The 17,716-nt window shown below is 39.6% G+C and overlaps 1 protein-coding gene across 1 annotated transcript; it reads left to right on the forward strand.

Annotated features, from left to right (window-relative positions):
- Positions 1-1,504: 1,504 nt before the first annotated feature.
- cdhr5a (cadherin-related family member 5a) lies at positions 1,505-14,590 on the forward strand. Its single transcript, XM_069139634.1, has 14 exons — positions 1,505-1,731; positions 3,701-3,873; positions 4,107-4,166; positions 4,312-4,401; positions 4,476-4,562; positions 5,256-5,360; positions 5,436-5,621; positions 8,291-8,381; positions 8,650-8,747; positions 8,840-9,046; positions 9,795-9,908; positions 10,001-10,067; positions 10,889-11,049; positions 11,277-14,590. Exons 1-14 carry the CDS (start codon positions 1,641-1,643, stop codon positions 11,850-11,852), a joined length of 2,106 nt encoding a protein of 701 aa, XP_068995735.1. The 5' UTR covers positions 1,505-1,640; the 3' UTR covers positions 11,853-14,590.
- Positions 14,591-17,716: the final 3,126 nt, after the last annotated feature.

Here is a 17,716-nt window from a genome sequence, read left to right on the forward strand (position 1 = left end):
GTATAAACATGTGGTAAACATGTATAAACATGTATAAGCATGCATAAACATGTATAAACATGTATAAACATGTAAACATGTGGTAAACATGTATAAACATGTATAAACATGTATAAACATGTAAACATGTGGTAAACATGTGGTAAACATGTATAAACATGTATAAGCATGCATAAACATGTATAAACATGTATAAACATGTAAACATGTGGTAAACATGTATAAACATGTATAAACATGCATAAACATGTATAAACATGTGGTAAACATGTATAAACATGTGGTAAACATGTATAAACATGTATAAACATGTAAACATGTGGTAAACATGTATAAACATGTATAAACATGTATAAACATGTATAAACATGTGGTAAACATGTGGTAAACATGTATAAACATGTAAACATGTGGTAAACATGTATAAACATGTATAAACATGTATAAACATGTAAACATGTAAACATGTGGTAAACATGTGGTAAACATGTATAAACATGTATAAACATGTATAAACATGTAAACATGTGGTAAACATGTGGTAAACATGTATAAACATGTGGTAAACATGTATAAACATGTATAAGCATGCATAAACATGTATAAACATGTATAAACATGTAAACATGTGGTAAACATGTATAAACATGTATAAACATGTATAAACATGTAAACATGTGGTAAACATGTGGTAAACATGTATAAACATGTGGTAAACATGTATAAACATGTATAAGCATGCATAAACATGTATAAACATGTATAAACATGTAAACATGTGGTAAACATGTATAAACATGTATAAACATGCATAAACATGTATAAACATGTATAAACATGTGGTAAACATGTGGTAAACATGTATAAACATGTGGTAAACATGTATAAACATGTAAACATGTGGTAAACATGTATAAACATGTATAAACATGTGGTAAACATGTATAAACATGTGGTAAACATGTATAAACATGTATAAACATGTAAACATGTGGTAAACATGTATAAACATGTATAAACATGTAAACATGTGGTAAACATGTAGAAACATGCATAAACATGTAAACATGTGGTAAACATGTATAAACATGCATAAACATGCATAAACATGTATAAACATGCATAAACATGTAAACATGTGGTAAACATGTATAAAAACATGAGTAAATGTGTAAACAGCTGTAACCATTTGTAAACGTGTATCAAAACATGTATAAACATGTATAAAAACATGAGTAAATGTGTAAACAGCTGTAACCATTTGTAAACGTGTATCAAAACATGTATAAACATGTATAAAAACATGAGTAAACATGTACAATCATGTGTAAACAGTTCTGTGTGACCTGTATTGATTTGTAAGAAATGTTTCCAACATTCCTCTGCTGGATTCCTCCCAGAATGCATCAGGGCCCAAACAGAACGACCCGCCCGGCTAAAAGAGATGCAAGTATGTGAGCTGAGGAGGCGGCGAGTCTTCATGCAGTGTGATGAAGTCACAGTCGTTGCTGCCGGAGTGAACTCCCACTCGCCGGCCAGCACAGACGGGCCTTTATGTGGCCGAGTACCAGCTGGTACCCGGCGCTCCTCGTCCTCCTCGTCCTCCTCGGACTTCGTCGCCGCCGCTCTGAGACCAGGACATGGAGGTGAAACCCAGGAGAAGACCTGCCGACGTGGCGCTCGGCTGCATCGTGGCCGCCTGCTTCTCCGCCGTGTGTCCGGCTCAGAGATGTGAGTGGTTCTGGTTCTGATTCTGGTTCTGGTTCTTATTTTGATGCAGCAGCAGGTTCACAACAGCTTTCTGACAAATTCTCCTGTTTAGATTCTTCTGATACATTTTTATCATCCAGTTCAAACAGTTTTAAATTTAACCAGAAATATTAAAACCAGACAACAGTTTATGATCTCCTCGTTTTCTCTTTAACATGAAGTCAGACGTGTCGTTGGTAAATCAGCAGGAGGCCTCGATGCTGACGTTCAGAACCGGGTTCAGATCCGGGTTCAGAACCGGTCCAGGATTAAGAGACCTGCCGAGAGTCCTGTGATGTGCTTTTGTTTGCACGTTGTTGTTTTTTTTGTCCCAGTCAAAATCTAGTTTTAAAATCTTTATTATTTCAGTTTCGTTGTTTGTTGTTTACACGATGAGTCGCAACACTTTTTACTCACTTGTTGTTTGTTGTTTGTTGCATTCGAGTAAAAACATGACGAAGATGACGAGACGAACTGTAAACAGAGTCGTCGCTCTGACCGACGGCTGCAGGAGCTCCTGAGTTCACTGCATATTCGTTTTAATTTAAATAATCATAAACGGAGAGTTGAAATCTGATCGTTTGTTTCTGAGACGTTTGTTTGCTTCTATTTTTCATCTTTATCACGACTCTCCCTTCACTTCAGAGTTGGAACATTTTTCTGAAGGTCATGTAGATGTCAAAATGTTTCCACGTCTTTTCATAACGTGGTTAACGTGTGTCATACGTGTGATCACATGTAGAAAACGTGGTTAGTTTGTTGATGAACACGTATGTCGTTGTTAAAAAAAAAAAAAGTTTTGGGCTGAATTTTGAAGTTTATTCTCAGAAAACTGGAAACGATCAAATATTCTGAGTCAGCGTTTTAGATTTTTTTTTTTTTTAACTTTTCCTGTTTGATTTCTTTGAGTCTGAAATAACAAGTCGACAGAAACACAAAGACGATCCGGAGCAGCTTATTCTGAGGAATTTAAAGTTTAAAAGAACCATGAAAAGCATGAACGTCTTCATTTTGTTTGCTTTTGTTTAGATTAGTGTCAGATGGAAAACACGGTAGTTTGGTTTCTAGGTGTTTCGTCTGCTTCATCCACCGAGGATGTTGGTGTAGTTTCTAATCTGTTGTGTTGATCATCTCCATCCTGACTTCCTGCTTGGTGTTGATCATCTCCATCCTGACTTCCTGCTTGGTGTTGATCATCTCCATCCTGACTTCCTGCTTGGTGTTGATCATCTCCATCCTGACTTCCTGCTTGGTGTTGATTATCTCCATCCTGACTTCCTGCTTGGTGTTGATCATCTCCATCCTGACTTCCTGCTTGGTGTTGATTATCTCCATCCTGACTTCCTGCTTGGTGTTGATCATCTCCATCCTGACTTCCTGCTTGGTGTTGATCATCTCCATCCTGACTTCCTGCTTGGTGTTGATTATCTCCATCCTGACTTCCTGCTTGGTGTTGATCATCTCCATCCTGACTTCCTGCTTGGTGTTGATTATCTCCATCCTGACTTCCTGCTTGGTGTTGATCATCTCCATCCTGACTTCCTGCTTGGTGTTGATTATCTCCATCCTGACTTCCTGCTTGGTGTTGATCATCTCCATCCTGACTTCCTGCTTGGTGTTGATCATCTCCATCCTGACTTCCTGCTTGGTGTTGATCATCTCCATCCTGACTTCCTGCTTGGTGTTGATCATCTCCATCCTGACTTCCTGCTTGGTGTTGATCATCTCCATCCTGACTTCCTGCTTGGTGTTGATTATCTCCATCCTGACTTCCTGCTTGGTGTTGATCATCTCCATCCTGACTTCCTGCTTGGTGTTGATCATCTCCATCCTGACTTCCTGCTTGGTGTTGATCATCTCCATCCTGACTTCCTGCTTGGTGTTGATCATCTCCATCCTGACTTCCTGCTTGGTGTTGATCATCTCCATCCTGACTTCCTGTGTGTCTCAGTGTGTACGGTCCCTCCGGGTCCCGTCGCGGTCTCCGAGAACAACACAGCCGACATCCAGGTGGTGAAGATCATCTCGGTGTCCGACGTGGAGCTGTCGGTCTCCGTGAACCCGGAGGACCTGTTCTACCTGCGTGCCGACATCCTGATGGTGAAGAAAGGTCTCGACTACGAGGTAACGCCGCTCACCACCACCAGATGTTACACCAGATGTTACACCAGATGTTCGTCCACGCGTTCATACATGTCAGGCTGAACTGTGATTTGAATCTATTGCGTCTCGTGCGTGCGGAGAGGACTCGCTAGCGGTCAAAGATTTATCTTTAAATACCTTCTTTTAAATATGACAACATGATAAAACCCCGGACGACGGTGTGGAAGTGCTGATGAACCAGATGTGTTTTGCAGGCGTTGCCGAGTGCAGCTCTGGTGGTTTGGGTTAAGTGCAGCAAAGCTGGCTTCACATCGGTGAGTGAAACTCCACCAAACACATTATCACACAACTTATTAAAAACAAATACGATAAACATAAGATCATTCTCTTTTACTTCGGGACGCCGGCAGGTTTTAAAACACGTTTCTGGGTTTGAACTGAGCTGCTTTTGTGTTTGAGGTAAACGAGTCGGTGGAGGTTCTGGTTGAAAATGTGAACGATAACCCGCCGAACTTCATGCAGAACCACTTCGTACTGGACGTGAACGAGGTGAGCGGCCGGTCGTCTGCAGAGCTTCACTGTTCCCGTTCCCGGTTTGACTCTTTGAGTTTTGTTTCCTTCAGCTCAGTCCCGTGAACTCCAGCATCGGACGGATCGAAGCCACCGACGTTGACTCGGAGCCGCTGTTCTACCGCTTAGAGTCCGCAACGGTGAGGTCTTTTATTTTGAAAGGGTGGTAGGAAGTGGCTCTGAGTGATGGAAACGTGAGGAGATGAAGCACAGAAATGTATTGCTTCTTCAGTTAAATGTGCTGATTTCCACTCTGAGACCTGACATGATAAAAAGAGGACGATGGTTCCCAACCTGAGACTCAGGGATCCTGAATTAAACCCGTAGGACATCTTAAAGGGCCACAAGATCATAGACGACTAAGAGAGAAAGAAATATTTATTTTTCACAAAATTATGTCTGAGTGTGGAGCTTCATTCTTAACTTTTGGATAAAAAAAACAAAACGTATTTAATGTTAAATAAGTGAATATTTTATCTCACAATTAGTTTATTTTTGTAATTTCTTGAGACATTTTTGAACATTTTTTATTTACGGGTCTCTAAAAATCCTCCAAATTAAATTTCTCACAGCTCACCTCCACTTTAAAACCAACCTGGCGATGAACATATTACTTTATTTTAATGACACCCAGATCTGGTCCCGTTAAAAAAACACAGTGAAGTTACTCCTGAAACTTTCTTATTGTCACTTTTCTTAAGCCTGATAATCATATATTTTTTATTTAAAGTAATTTAATCTGTAACTTTGTATTTAATTGTTTAAATTGTTTAAGTGTTTAATTAGTTTAATTAGTTATTCAATATTAATAAGAAATCTTTCTGTTCACTCAGGATAAATATTTCCGGCTGGAGAACATAAACACTCCGAAGATCCTCGTTAAAAGCATCCTGGACTTCGACGTCGTGCAGAAGATCTCTCTGGTTTTACACGTGCAGGTAAATGAATGACTCGTTAAACCTGCAGCCGGGTGGGCTCCGCCTCTCTTTGACCTTTGACCTCACTCACTCTAGGACACGTTCAACGGTTCGGCCTCCGACACGCCGTTCTTCACCGCCGTGGCGACCATCACGGTGCACGTGAAGGACGTGGACAACCGGCCGCCGTGGTTTCAGCCGTGTCTCCGGACCAACCTGGGAATCGCCAAACTGTGTGTGAGCGCCGGCTACAGAGGACGAGTCAACCTGACGGAGAAGGAGGTGACGTTTACGTTTACTTTATCTCTTTTTGTTTACTTTATCTCTTTATGTTTACTTTATCTCTTTGTTTACTTTATCTCTGTTTACTTTATCTCTTTATGTTTACTTTATCTCTTTATGTTTACTTTATCTCTTTATGTTTACTTTATCTCTTAAGTTTACTTTATCTCTGTTTACTTTATCTCTTAAGTTAACTTTATCTCTGTTTACTTTATCTCTTTATGTTTGCTTTATCTCTTTATGTTTACTTTATCTTGTAAGTTTACTGTATCTCTGTTTACGTTATCTCTAAAGTTTACTTTATCTCTGTTTACTTTATCTCTTTATGTTTACTTTATCTCTTTATGTTTACTTTATCTCTAAAGTTTACTTTATCTCTGTTTACTTTATCTCTTTATGTTTACTTTATCTCTTATGTTTACTTTACCTCTGTTTACTTTATCTCTTTATGTTTACTTTATCTATTTATGTCTACTTTATCTCTGTTTACTTTATCTCTAAAGTTTACTTTATCTCTGTTTACTTTATCTCTTTATGTTTACGTTATCTCTTTATGTTTACTTTATCTCTTTATGTTTACTTTATCTCTTAAGTTTACTTTATGTTTACTTTATCTCTGTTTACTTTATCTCTTTATGCTCACTTTATCTCTTAAGTTTACTTTATGTTTACTTTATCTCTGTTTACTTTATGTCTTTATGTCTACTTTATCTCTGTTTACTTTATCTCTTTATGTTTACTTTATCTCTTTATGTTGACTTTATCTCTTTATGTTTACTTTATCTCTTATGTTTACTTTACCTCTGTTTACTTTATCTCTTTATGTTTACTTTATCTATTTATGTCTATTTTATCTCTGTTTACTTTATCTCTAAAGTTTACTTTATCTCTGTTTACTTTATCTCTTTATGTTTACTTTATCTCTTTATGTTGACTTTATCTCTTTATGTTTACTTTATCTCTTAAGTTTACTTTATGTTTACTTTATCTCTGTTTACTTTATCTCTTTATGTTCATTTTATCTCTTAAGTTTACTTTATGTTTACGTTATCTCTTAAGTTTACTTTATCTCTGTTTACTTTATCTCTGTTTACTTTATCTCTTTATGTTTACTTTATCTCTTTATGTTTACTTTATCTCTTTATGTTTACTTTATCTCTTTATGTTTACTTTATCTCTTAAGTTTACTTTATGTTTACTTTATCTCTGTTTACTTTATCTCTTTATGTTCATTTTATCTCTTAAGTTTACTTTATGTTTACGTTATCTCTTAAGTTTACTTTATCTCTGTCTACTTTATCTCTGTTTACTTTATCTCTAAAGTTTACTTTATCTCTGTTTACTTTATCTCTTTATGTTTACGTTATCTCTTTATGTTTACTTTACCTCTTTATGTTTACTTTATCTCTTAAGTTTACTTTATGTTTACTTTATCTCTGTTTACTTTATCTCTTTATGCTCACTTTATCTCTTAAGTTTACTTTATGTTTACTTTATCTCTGTTTACTTTATCTCTTTATGCTCACTTTATCTCTTAAGTTTACTTTATGTTTACGTTATCTCTTAAGTTTACTTTATCTCTGTTTACTTTATCTCTTTATGTTTACTTTATCTCTTTGTTTACTTTATCTCTGTTTACTTTATCTCTTTATGTTTACTTTATCTCTTTATGTTTACTTTATCTCTTAAGTTTACTTTATCTCTGTTTACTTTATCTCTTAAGTTAACTTTATCTCTGTTTACTTTATCTCTTTATGTTTACTTTATCTCGTAAGTTTACTTTACCTCTATTTACTTTATCTCTTTATGTTTGCTTTATCTCTTTATGTTTACTTTATCTTGTAAGTTTACTGTATCTCTGTTTACTTTATCTCTTTATGTCTACTTTATCTCTGTTTACTTTATCTCTTTATGTTTACTTTATCTCTTTATGTTGACTTTATCTCTTTATGTTTACTTTATCTCTTATGTTTACTTTACCTCTGTTTACTTTATCTCTTTATGTTTACTTTATCTATTTATGTCTATTTTATCTCTGTTTACTTTATCTCTAAAGTTTACTTTATCTCTGTTTACTTTATCTCTTTATGTTTACTTTATCTCTTTATGTTGACTTTATCTCTTTATGTTTACTTTATCTCTTAAGTTTACTTTATGTTTACTTTATCTCTGTTTACTTTATCTCTTTATGTTCATTTTATCTCTTAAGTTTACTTTATGTTTACGTTATCTCTTAAGTTTACTTTATCTCTGTTTACTTTATCTCTGTTTACTTTATCTCTGTTTACTTTATCTCTTTATGTTTACTTTATCTCTTTATGTTTACTTTATCTCTTTATGTTTACTTTATCTCTTAAGTTTACTTTATGTTTACTTTATCTCTTACGTTTACTTTATCTCTGTTTACTTTATCTCTTTATGTTTACTTTATCTCTTTATGTTTACTTTATCTCTTAAGTTTACTTTATGTTTACTTTATCTCTTAAGTTTACTTTATGTTTACTTTATCTCTTAAGTTTACTTTATCTCTGTTTACTTTATCTCTTTATGTTTACTTTATCTCTGTTTACTTTATCTCTGTTCACTTTATCTCTTTACGTTTACGTTATCTCTACCTTTCAAGGTGTTTGATTGACTTATTGATTGATTATATTGGTTTTAACCCACAGGAAGGCCCGTTGGTGCTGGAGCCCGGCCCGGTGTTCGCCAGGGACGGAGACAAGAACCGGAGCGAGCAGATCAGCTACAGGATACTACGAGGTCCGAACTGAAACACCAAATTTATCTAACGACTCTTTTACAGCCCGTTCAGCATCTTTATGATGCACGAACTGGATAAATTAAACTGGTTTTCACAACGTTAATGAGTTAATAAATAATGTCCAATGATGCTTTTCCCCCTGAACATTAATTATTAGGGTTGCTTATTTATTAATATCTAATGTTACGGAGAGATGTTTAGCTTTATTAGCTAAAACGCTAAAAACACAGCAGCGTGTTTGAATCGTTGTTTTCTTTTTATCTTCAGGAAACGAAGGAAATATTTTCCAGATTGACGAGGACACGGGGAACATCACGATGACTAAAGCTGCTGATATCGTCGGCCCTATAACCCTCACTGTTCTGGTAAATACAAATATTTTTTATCACTTGAGGTGAAAAACATTCGACGGAGAAAAATCCCAACTTTCACTCCGGTCTTCCTCGCGGTCCTTCAGGCGTCGCAGGTGACCAACAGAGATCAGTTCGCGGTGACACAGGTGACCGTCGAGGTGATGAAGAAGAGCAGGAACCCTCCTCGCTTCGAGAAGGAGCGTTACGAAGGATTCATCTACAGCAACTCCGTCCCAGAGAGCATGATCCTCCGTGACCGGAGCACCAACCGGCCCTTCAGGGTCCGAGCACGCGACGAGGACTTCGCCGCGGTGAGCGTTCGTTACGAGGAACGTCTTCAACCTCCACTCAGATCCAGTCCTTCATTCATGTTCTTTGGTGTGTGTGTGTGTGTGTGTGTGCGTGTGTGTGTGTGCGTGTGTATGTGTGCGTGTGTGCGTGTGTGTGTGTGTGTGTGTGTGTGTGTGTGCGTGTGTATGTGTGTGTGTGTGTGCGTGTGTGTGTGTGCGTGTGTATGTGTGTGTGTGTGTGTGCGTGTGTATGTGTGTGTGTGTGTGTGTGTGTGCGTGTGTGTGTGCGTGTGTGTGTGTGTGTGTGTGTGCGTGTGTGTGTGCGTGTGTGTGTGTGTGTGTGTGTGTGCGTGTGTATGTGTGTGTGTGTGTGCGTGTGTGTGTGTGCGTGTGTATGTGTGTGTGTGTGTGTGCGTGTGTATGTGTGTGTGTGTGTGTGTGTGTGTGTGTGTGTGTGCGTGTGTGTGTGCGTGTGTGTGTGTGTGTGTGTGTGTGTGTGTGCGTGTGTATGTGTGTGTGTGTGTGCGTGTGTGTGTGTGCGTGTGTATGTGTGTGTGTGTGTGTGCGTGTGTATGTGTGTGTGTGTGTGTGTGTGTGCGTGTGTGTGTGCGTGTGTGTGTGTGTGTGTGTGTGTGTGTGTGCGTGTGTGTGTGTGTGTGTGTGTGCGTGTGTGTGTGTGTGTGTGTGTGCGTGTGTGTGTGTGTGTGTGTGTGTGTGTGTGTGTGTGCGTGTGTGTGTGTGTGTGTGTGTGTGTGTGTGCGTGCGTCAGGGTGTGAATCCAGACGTGAAGTACGAGGTTCAGTACAGCAGCTACGTCAACGTGACCACCGACGGCTTTGTGATCCTGAAGAGAGTCGTGAAGACCGAGTCCTTCGCGCTTCAGGTGACCGACTCGCGTCGAACGCAGAAACCGAATCACCGCTGACGTTTACGTCTCACGTTACTGAAAATCTGAAAAACCTTTCTCACCTGCAGCTCCGAGCGGTCGACGCGACGACGGGAGAGTTCGGATCCGCAGCGCTCTCCGTTCAGGTCATACCCGGTGAGACCGGCTCGGCTACGTTGACTGCATCAGCTCTCACCTTCCCATTTCATCTAAAAATAAATAAATACGTATTTAGACTTTAAAATACTTAAATAATTAAAACGTATCGCCTCCTAACCAACACCTCACAGGTCATTATTCAAATTTTGAACTTTTTTAAATTGGCGTTAAATGAATTCTTTCACTGGATTTTGTTTGCAGTCGTCTTGTTGTGTTAAAAAATAGAGTCAGTTACCGTCATTGAACTGGATGTAATAACAACATGGACGACAGGTCTTTGCATTTAAGAAACAGATATTGTTAAGGTGCAGAAGGAAAGACGGACTTCACCTGGAGGTCAAAGATACGAGTCTGCAGTCAAAAATTGAATTATTCACTGACAGGGATCAATAAAGATAATACAATAAAGTACTTTTTAAAAAATAAGATAAGATAAAACTCACATGAAGGTAAACTGTACAATCTCACCAGACATCAGATCACTAACATGTCAAAATTTTAATCTAAAATGATTTTAAACACGGATTCTTCTGACAATAGTTCTCTTACAAATTTAAATGTATTAAATGAAAAATGTACAGAACATATTTAAAATTTTAAAACGTGTTGAAACTCAAATCAAATTTCATTTACACTAAATAAATTAGATAAATTCATAACTTCATAAATTCACATCGTATCATGTAAAACCAAAAGTTGAATAAATATCTCCTTCATGTGACCCGGTTCTTCATGTCGAAGCTCTTGTTTGTTTGTAGTTCAGTAGATTTCACCTGTGCAGGTGGAACCTGGACTCACTCACCTGTCCTCCTCTGCAGCCGTCGCCATCCCGTCTCCCTCCAACGTCGGCTACCGGCCCGGCGACATGGCGCTGCTGGGCCTCGTCATGGCGGCGCTGCTGGTCCTCTGTCTCATCGTCATCGGCTTCCTGATCTCCCGTCTGTGGAAAGGAAACGCCAGCGTGGACAAAATATGTGAGGTCAGTTTGCAACTCTGTTCGTGGCTTCCGGGTCGAAAAAATGGTTCCGATGTAGAAGTGTCTTTAGTTGCAATACCACCGAGTGCCACTAGAGGTCAGTCATTTTTTTTTAAACGTTATATTTAAAGCTTTGTTATGATGACGGATATAAAAGAACCTTTTTACCGGACCTGTTCATGTTGAACGAAGTCTCGATACTCGTTTTAACGAGCTGGTCTGTCCTGCAGTGTCTGGGTCCGTGTCTGCGGTCCGACCAGCCGCGCTCCGGCCACCGCGACTCTCTGCAGTACACCAACGACGGCTTCCAGAACGAGGCCGACCCGAGCCGCGGGGGCGGCCGGCGCCGGACCGACGGCGTCCCCCGACGCAGCACCTTCCCCCAGGCCCACGGCCGCGTCATCCCCCTGGAGAGGCGGGGTCACCACTGCTCCTCCTGCGGCATCCACACCAACCACGTCACCAAGGGGAGCCCGTCGGCCCGACCCGGCAGGAGGGGCCGGGGGGACGGGGACGGGATCGGGTCCATCCTGACCCGGCAGCAGCGCCGCAAGGAGGGCCAGAAGACGGTGTGGTTCAAGGAGAGCGAGGACTCGTCGGACATCGAGGTGGAGATCATCCCGGACACGGTGGGCCGCGTGGAGGAGGAGACGGAGGAGGAGGTGGAGATGGAGGGCGTCGTCAGGGACCCGGCCGCCCCGCTGAGGGAGCCCGACGGCGGGCAGGAGAGCCGGAGCGCTGAGGACCCGGACCACGGAGCCGCCGTCTCCGAAAAGGAGAAGGGAGGCGAGGAGCAGGAGCGCTGACGGCAGGGGTTAGAGGTCAAACTGGGGTCAGAGGCCAAACTGGGGTCAGAGCGCTGACGGCAGGGGTCAAAGGTCAAACTGAGGTCAGAGAAGACTGAGTTACTTGTTCTCTTGTTCACTTTTTTGGATACTCCAGCAGCAGGACAGCAGCGGCAACGTCTCTGAAGAGCTGCAGCACCTCCAGAACTGGTCTGAGACCTCCAGAACCGGTCCAGGACCTCCAGAACCGGTCTGAAACCTCCAGAACTGGTCTGAGACCTCCACAACCGGTCTGAGACCTCCACAACCGGTCCCGGACCTCCAGAGCCAGTTCAGGACCTCCAGAACCGGTCTGAGACCTCCACAACCGGTCCAGGACCTCCAGAACCGGTCTGAAACCTCCAGAACTGGTCTGAGACCTCCAGAACCGGTCTGAGACCTCCACAACCGGTCCCGGACCTCCAGAGCCAGTTCAGGACCTCCAGAACCGTTCCAGGACTCAGAAAGCGTTCGTCGTCTCCTGTGACTTCAGATCAGTGGGTCGCTGGTGTCGGCTGAGTTCTCTGGAACACATCGAGGTGATTTATTTCTATTCATCTGTTCGTAAAAACATTAAATTAAACAGCTGAGATTTAATCGACGGGGCAACAAACACCAGCGCTCAAATATTTCACGTGTCGGACCCGTTCAAGTCGATTTCCTTCCTTAAAGACAAACATGAAACAGATTTTTTTTTTTTTTTTTTTTTTTTTTATCGTGATGCACAAAATTGGTTTCGTGAAATTTATAATGAAGTTCTAACCAGATGATTCGAAGAGTCAACATTTTGTTTCTTGTTTTATTTCAACATTACTTACGTACAATTAAACTTTTTTTTTCGAAGCATAATTTTAAACTTTGGACCCATTTTTGGGCCCCGACCCTCAGGTTTGTAACCTCTGCTTGTGTTTTTTGCCTCGTTGAACTTCGCTGATCACGACGGTCGTCCGTCTCAGTTTATCAGCACGTTATTAACATCAGAAAACAAAACCACAAAGTTACGGTAATAAAGAAGAATTATCTTCTGATTGCAAATCGATGGTTTCACTTTCTAACCGGCATCAACGTACGAACACATCAGCTGTTAATCACAATTTATAGGTTGCCGAGGTGTAAAAATTCGTACTTGTTGGAGTCAATTATCCATTTTTTAATGTTTGTAAATAAAACAAATTCATTTTACAATTATAAAATCTTCTAATCGATGGACGTTGGTTTTCCAGAAGGTTGTTGAAACGGCAAAAACAAAAATATTTTCGTCAAAGTTGAATAAAAAGCGCAAATCTAAGCATGATGCCAGAGAAAGACGTGTTTTTGTGGATAAAACAGAATAAAACCAGAAATAAACGTAAAACCAAACAGACACGCTGGGACAGCTCGTTAGATAGCTAGCGTTAGCGGAAGCTAATGTACTCATTTTTTCGATGTATGAAATAAAACTCCTTCTTGATGCTCCAACATGTTAGAGTTTTTTATATCTCATAAATAATGCAGTAGCTAAATATAATAATAGTGGAGAATTAAAAATAACATCAGATGAACCGGAGGTGCTAAAAGCTAATTAGCCTAGCTAGCATTTTTTTTAAATTTTTTTTTATTAAATTAGCTAATATATATTTCTACGTGCTTAATTACAGATGAATTTATCGAACCCACTTGTTGGTGAAAATGATTTTATAATGGTTTTATGTCATGTATTTATGAATATATATATCTATGTAGCATATATATATAAGGAGCATATATTTAAACTAACGGCGGTCTGCCTTTGTCGGGCAGAATTGATTTCTAAAACTAGTAAATATTACATTAGTAAATAATGTATGAACACTAATAAACGTGTTTATCAGCGGTGCCTCATTAGAAAGTGAAAAACAATCGAGGTCGTTGCGATGCTGGATTTTTGTTTTGAAGCTGCAGCAGGAAGTTTGTTTTTTGGTCTTGCCTCGTGATTGGTCGCTGGAGGTCACCGTGACCTTTGACTCCCAAATTCTAACCAGTTCATCCTTCAGTCCAAATGAACGTTTGCGCCAAATTTGAAGAAATGTCCTGGAAGCGCTCCGGAGACATTTTGTTTTCCAACCCCCCAAACATACGGGGGCGGGGCTTCGCGTCCTTGGGTTCCCAGTCAGATCCACCGCTCACCTCCAGAGTTCGTCCCTTCTGGCTCCAATAACTTCAGTCATTGAATCAGCTTTAATTTTCTCTAAAGTGACCTGTGATTGGCCGAAAGTCTCCGGTACCGTTTTTTTTTTCTTCTAAAGCCTGAACACTTAAATTATGAGACGCTGAACTCTTTTTATGTGACAAAAACCAGAAGAAACTGCCTGCTCCATCTTTACCGTGGTCTTTGTTGGCTATTTAATTGTCCAAAAACCAGACGTTCCCATTGGTTTGTTTCATGTGACGTCATCACGCCGGTGAGTCGCCGCCATGCTGTCGGGATTTCTGAGCTTTACTAAACTGAACCGAACTCGTCTGGATTTTACGGTGAGAAAAAATGTGAAGACGAACTTTTATCTACCGAGTACTAAACAGCTGAAGGACTTTTCACGTGGACGTATTTTATTTTATTTTATTTATAATAACAATTTTTATGGGAGAACCTGTGGTTAATGCAAAGTTGACATTTTGTACATTGAGGTTGATGTTTGAGGGAATAATAAAGTTTGTTCTTGCTGGTTGTAAATTATTATTTACAGCTCAGATGTTTCTCACAAGCTTCTGTACGAAATTCTGTTTTTTTTAGAGGAGTTTCGTATTAAAGAAATGTTTAGAAGACGTAATATTTTTGTCTGATAAGACACTTGTCTTGCCAATTATTAAGGTTGAAATTTTTGTCGGGAACAGATTGTTTCTAAAAGAGTTTGTACCTTCAGGTCTGTAAAATGGTTCTGATCCAGAAGTGTCTTCAGCTGCAATACCAGCGAGTGCCACTAGAGGTCGGCTCCAAAAAGCCTCCGGCTCCATAGACTCCCATTCAACTTCTGTCATCAAATCCAAAGTGAATTAAAACTGCAAGCAGTGACCTGCAGCCGTCGTATGCTGCACGTCGGGGATCCAGCAGGTCGGGTCGCCGGCTCGCCGACGTGCAGCACGCGAGGTCGGCATATTCCGGCTTGCAGTTTACATTTTTTTCTCGATCTCGATCTCGTATTTTTTTGGCGGCTTTAACATCTTCAAAACTCATGAAAGTTGGTGCCTGATGCAAAGTTTCATGAGTTTTGGAGCATCGTTTGACCTTAAACATCAACTTCCTGTGTCACGCAGAAACATCAAACTTAGCCACATCGCCCTGGTTATATATATACTAGATACTCTATATACGCTATACTATATACTGTGTACTCTATATACTCTATACACTATACTGTATACTCTATACTATATACTATATACTCTAGACTCTATATACTATATATACTATACTATATACTGTATATACTATATACTCTATACTATATATTATATACACTATACTATATACTCTAGACTCTATATACTATATATACTATACTATATACTGTATATACTATATACTCTATACTATATATTATATACACTATACTATATACTCTAGACTCTATATACTATATATACTATACTATATACTGTATGTACTATATACTCTATACTATATATTATATACACTATACTATATACTCTAGACTCTATACTGTATATACTGTATATACTCTATATCAGGGGTGGCCAACCAGTCAGAGACTAAGAGCCACATTTTTTACTGTTACCGCAAAGAGCCACATCATACACATGAACATCACCCATCCCTTCCACACACACACACACTCACACACACACACACACACACACACACACACACACACACACACACACACACACACACTCACACACACACACACACTCACACACACACACACACTCACACACACACACCTCTGCTCAGCCAGATTTATTGTAAATGTCACACACCAACATGATAATGACAGAAATGGACTCCTACAGTACTCAGACCACAGGCCAGTCATCTTCAACAATGAACATTGTGTGAACTGTCTCACACACACAAACTCTCAGTTCAACCAAGTCCACAAACAAAAACATCATCATTTACAAGTGTTTTTCTTTTTCTATGCATGTTGCTTCGTGGGACTTCTGGCATTCCTTGCCTTGAACAATCCTCTTCAAATCTGGCTTGTATTCTGTTGTTGCCACTCAAAGTAATTCTTTCACACGGGTGTCAGTCAGAAAGATCGATGCTTTGATTTCACGTGTTTCAGGGTAGAAAACACAGACTCGTTCACAGATCCGATCATGGCCGGCGCTCCATCCGTGGCTATTACAGTTAGCTTCGGTGTGGGCAGACTTGCTTTCGCAAATGCAGCCATCATTGTTTCTTTCACATCTATGCCACGGGTTCTGTCTTTTAATGGCACAACATCAAGGCCTTTTTTAACGAACTCCCCTTCATTAAATGGCTTTTTAGCCCGTGCAATGTTCCAGACTAGTTGATACGATGCAAGCGTTACGGTCTCTGAGTGCTTCGTACATTTTTGGAAAAACTGTATCAGCTTTTCTGCCTGACTTTTCAAAGTGTCCAACTTGTGCTTGTGAAGTTCAGTCCCTTTTAGAAATCCCTGGTCGATGTTAGCAGTGAGCTGAAGTGGCGCTGAAGATTTGAAGCTTTGAAATGCGCTAATGACGTCTGACATATCAGGCAGAATGGCTCGCCATGACGTTCAACAAAAAAATAGAAACTCTCCCACTCTGTTAAAACGTCCTGTGTTCATCTTCATCTTTTCGTTTTGCTGTGCATTTTTTTCCTGCCATTTTGAGAGTGAACTGGACACTAATTGTTTCCTCAGATGATTTTGCCCCGACTGGGAAACTTTGCGATATTTTCATCTCACGCACATGTTTGACAAAAATACCGTATTGAAGTCAAGCGAAGCGAACACGCACATTAAAAACAACACAAACACGACCTGTAAGAGACTTACAACTGAATGTACTGTTCTGTATATCCCAACTTTTTGGAGGGGTAATCCTGTCCGACCTCTCTGTCTAAAGTATTTGAAAAATCAATAAAAAGATTTTAAAAGAAAAAACCCCACAAACGTCGATATGAACGTAAGAACCTCATGAAACCAGGCAAAGAGCTGCATGTGGCTCGGGAGCCGCGGGTTGGCCAAGCCTGAGCTAGATATTCATGGGCACAACCCACAATCTCCGCTGAGCTGCTCATCCCACAAATGAATGTTCTTTACAAATGGGGCTTCATTTAGAAGGTAAATTAACAGGCTTTCCAACGGGACACAATTTATCACCAAGAATTATTGTTACAGAGAAATAATCTACCAAACACAAATTTCCAACTTTTTGTTCGATGTTTATATACTCTATACTATATAATATATACTCTATATTATATAATATATACTCTATACTATATAATATATACTCTATATTATATAATATATACTCTATACTATATAATATATACTTTATAATATATACTCTATACTATATAATATATACTCTATATTATATAATATATACTTTATAGGAAAATTCATTTTGGGTCACTTTTTGGATGACATGCTATAGTTTGACTTTTTTTAATCATACTTTGGATATTTTGGATGACTTTATGACTTTTTGGAGGATGACCTTTTTCTGAACTGACATGCCTCAACTTACGTCTCTGAGGCAACTCAACCAGGACACAATGAGAAAACAAAGTTCACTCTTGGAAGTTTTGTTTTGTTGTCTCGCCCTCCGTGAACCACACGGCTTACCTTTATACTTCTAATCCTGAACATGTTTACAGGGCACCGACTACATTTCAAGTCGGTCCAACAAAA

Source organism: Embiotoca jacksoni, unplaced genomic scaffold (assembly GCF_022577435.1).
Source record: "Embiotoca jacksoni isolate LCO1_2020_lvr unplaced genomic scaffold, fEmbJac1.0.p SCAF_84, whole genome shotgun sequence".
Classification (NCBI taxonomy): domain Eukaryota; kingdom Metazoa; phylum Chordata; class Actinopteri; family Embiotocidae; genus Embiotoca; species Embiotoca jacksoni.

Coding starts and splice junctions, on each gene's coding strand:
- cdhr5a (XM_069139634.1), top strand. CDS start 1,641: ATGGAGGTGAAACCCAGGAGAAGACCTGCCGACGTGGCGCTCGGCTGC. Junction 3,874..4,106: donor AGAAAGGTCTCGACTACGAG/GTAACGCCGCTC, acceptor TGTGTTTTGCAG/GCGTTGCCGAGTGCAGCTCT. Junction 8,748..8,839: donor CTATAACCCTCACTGTTCTG/GTAAATACAAAT, acceptor GCGGTCCTTCAG/GCGTCGCAGGTGACCAACAG.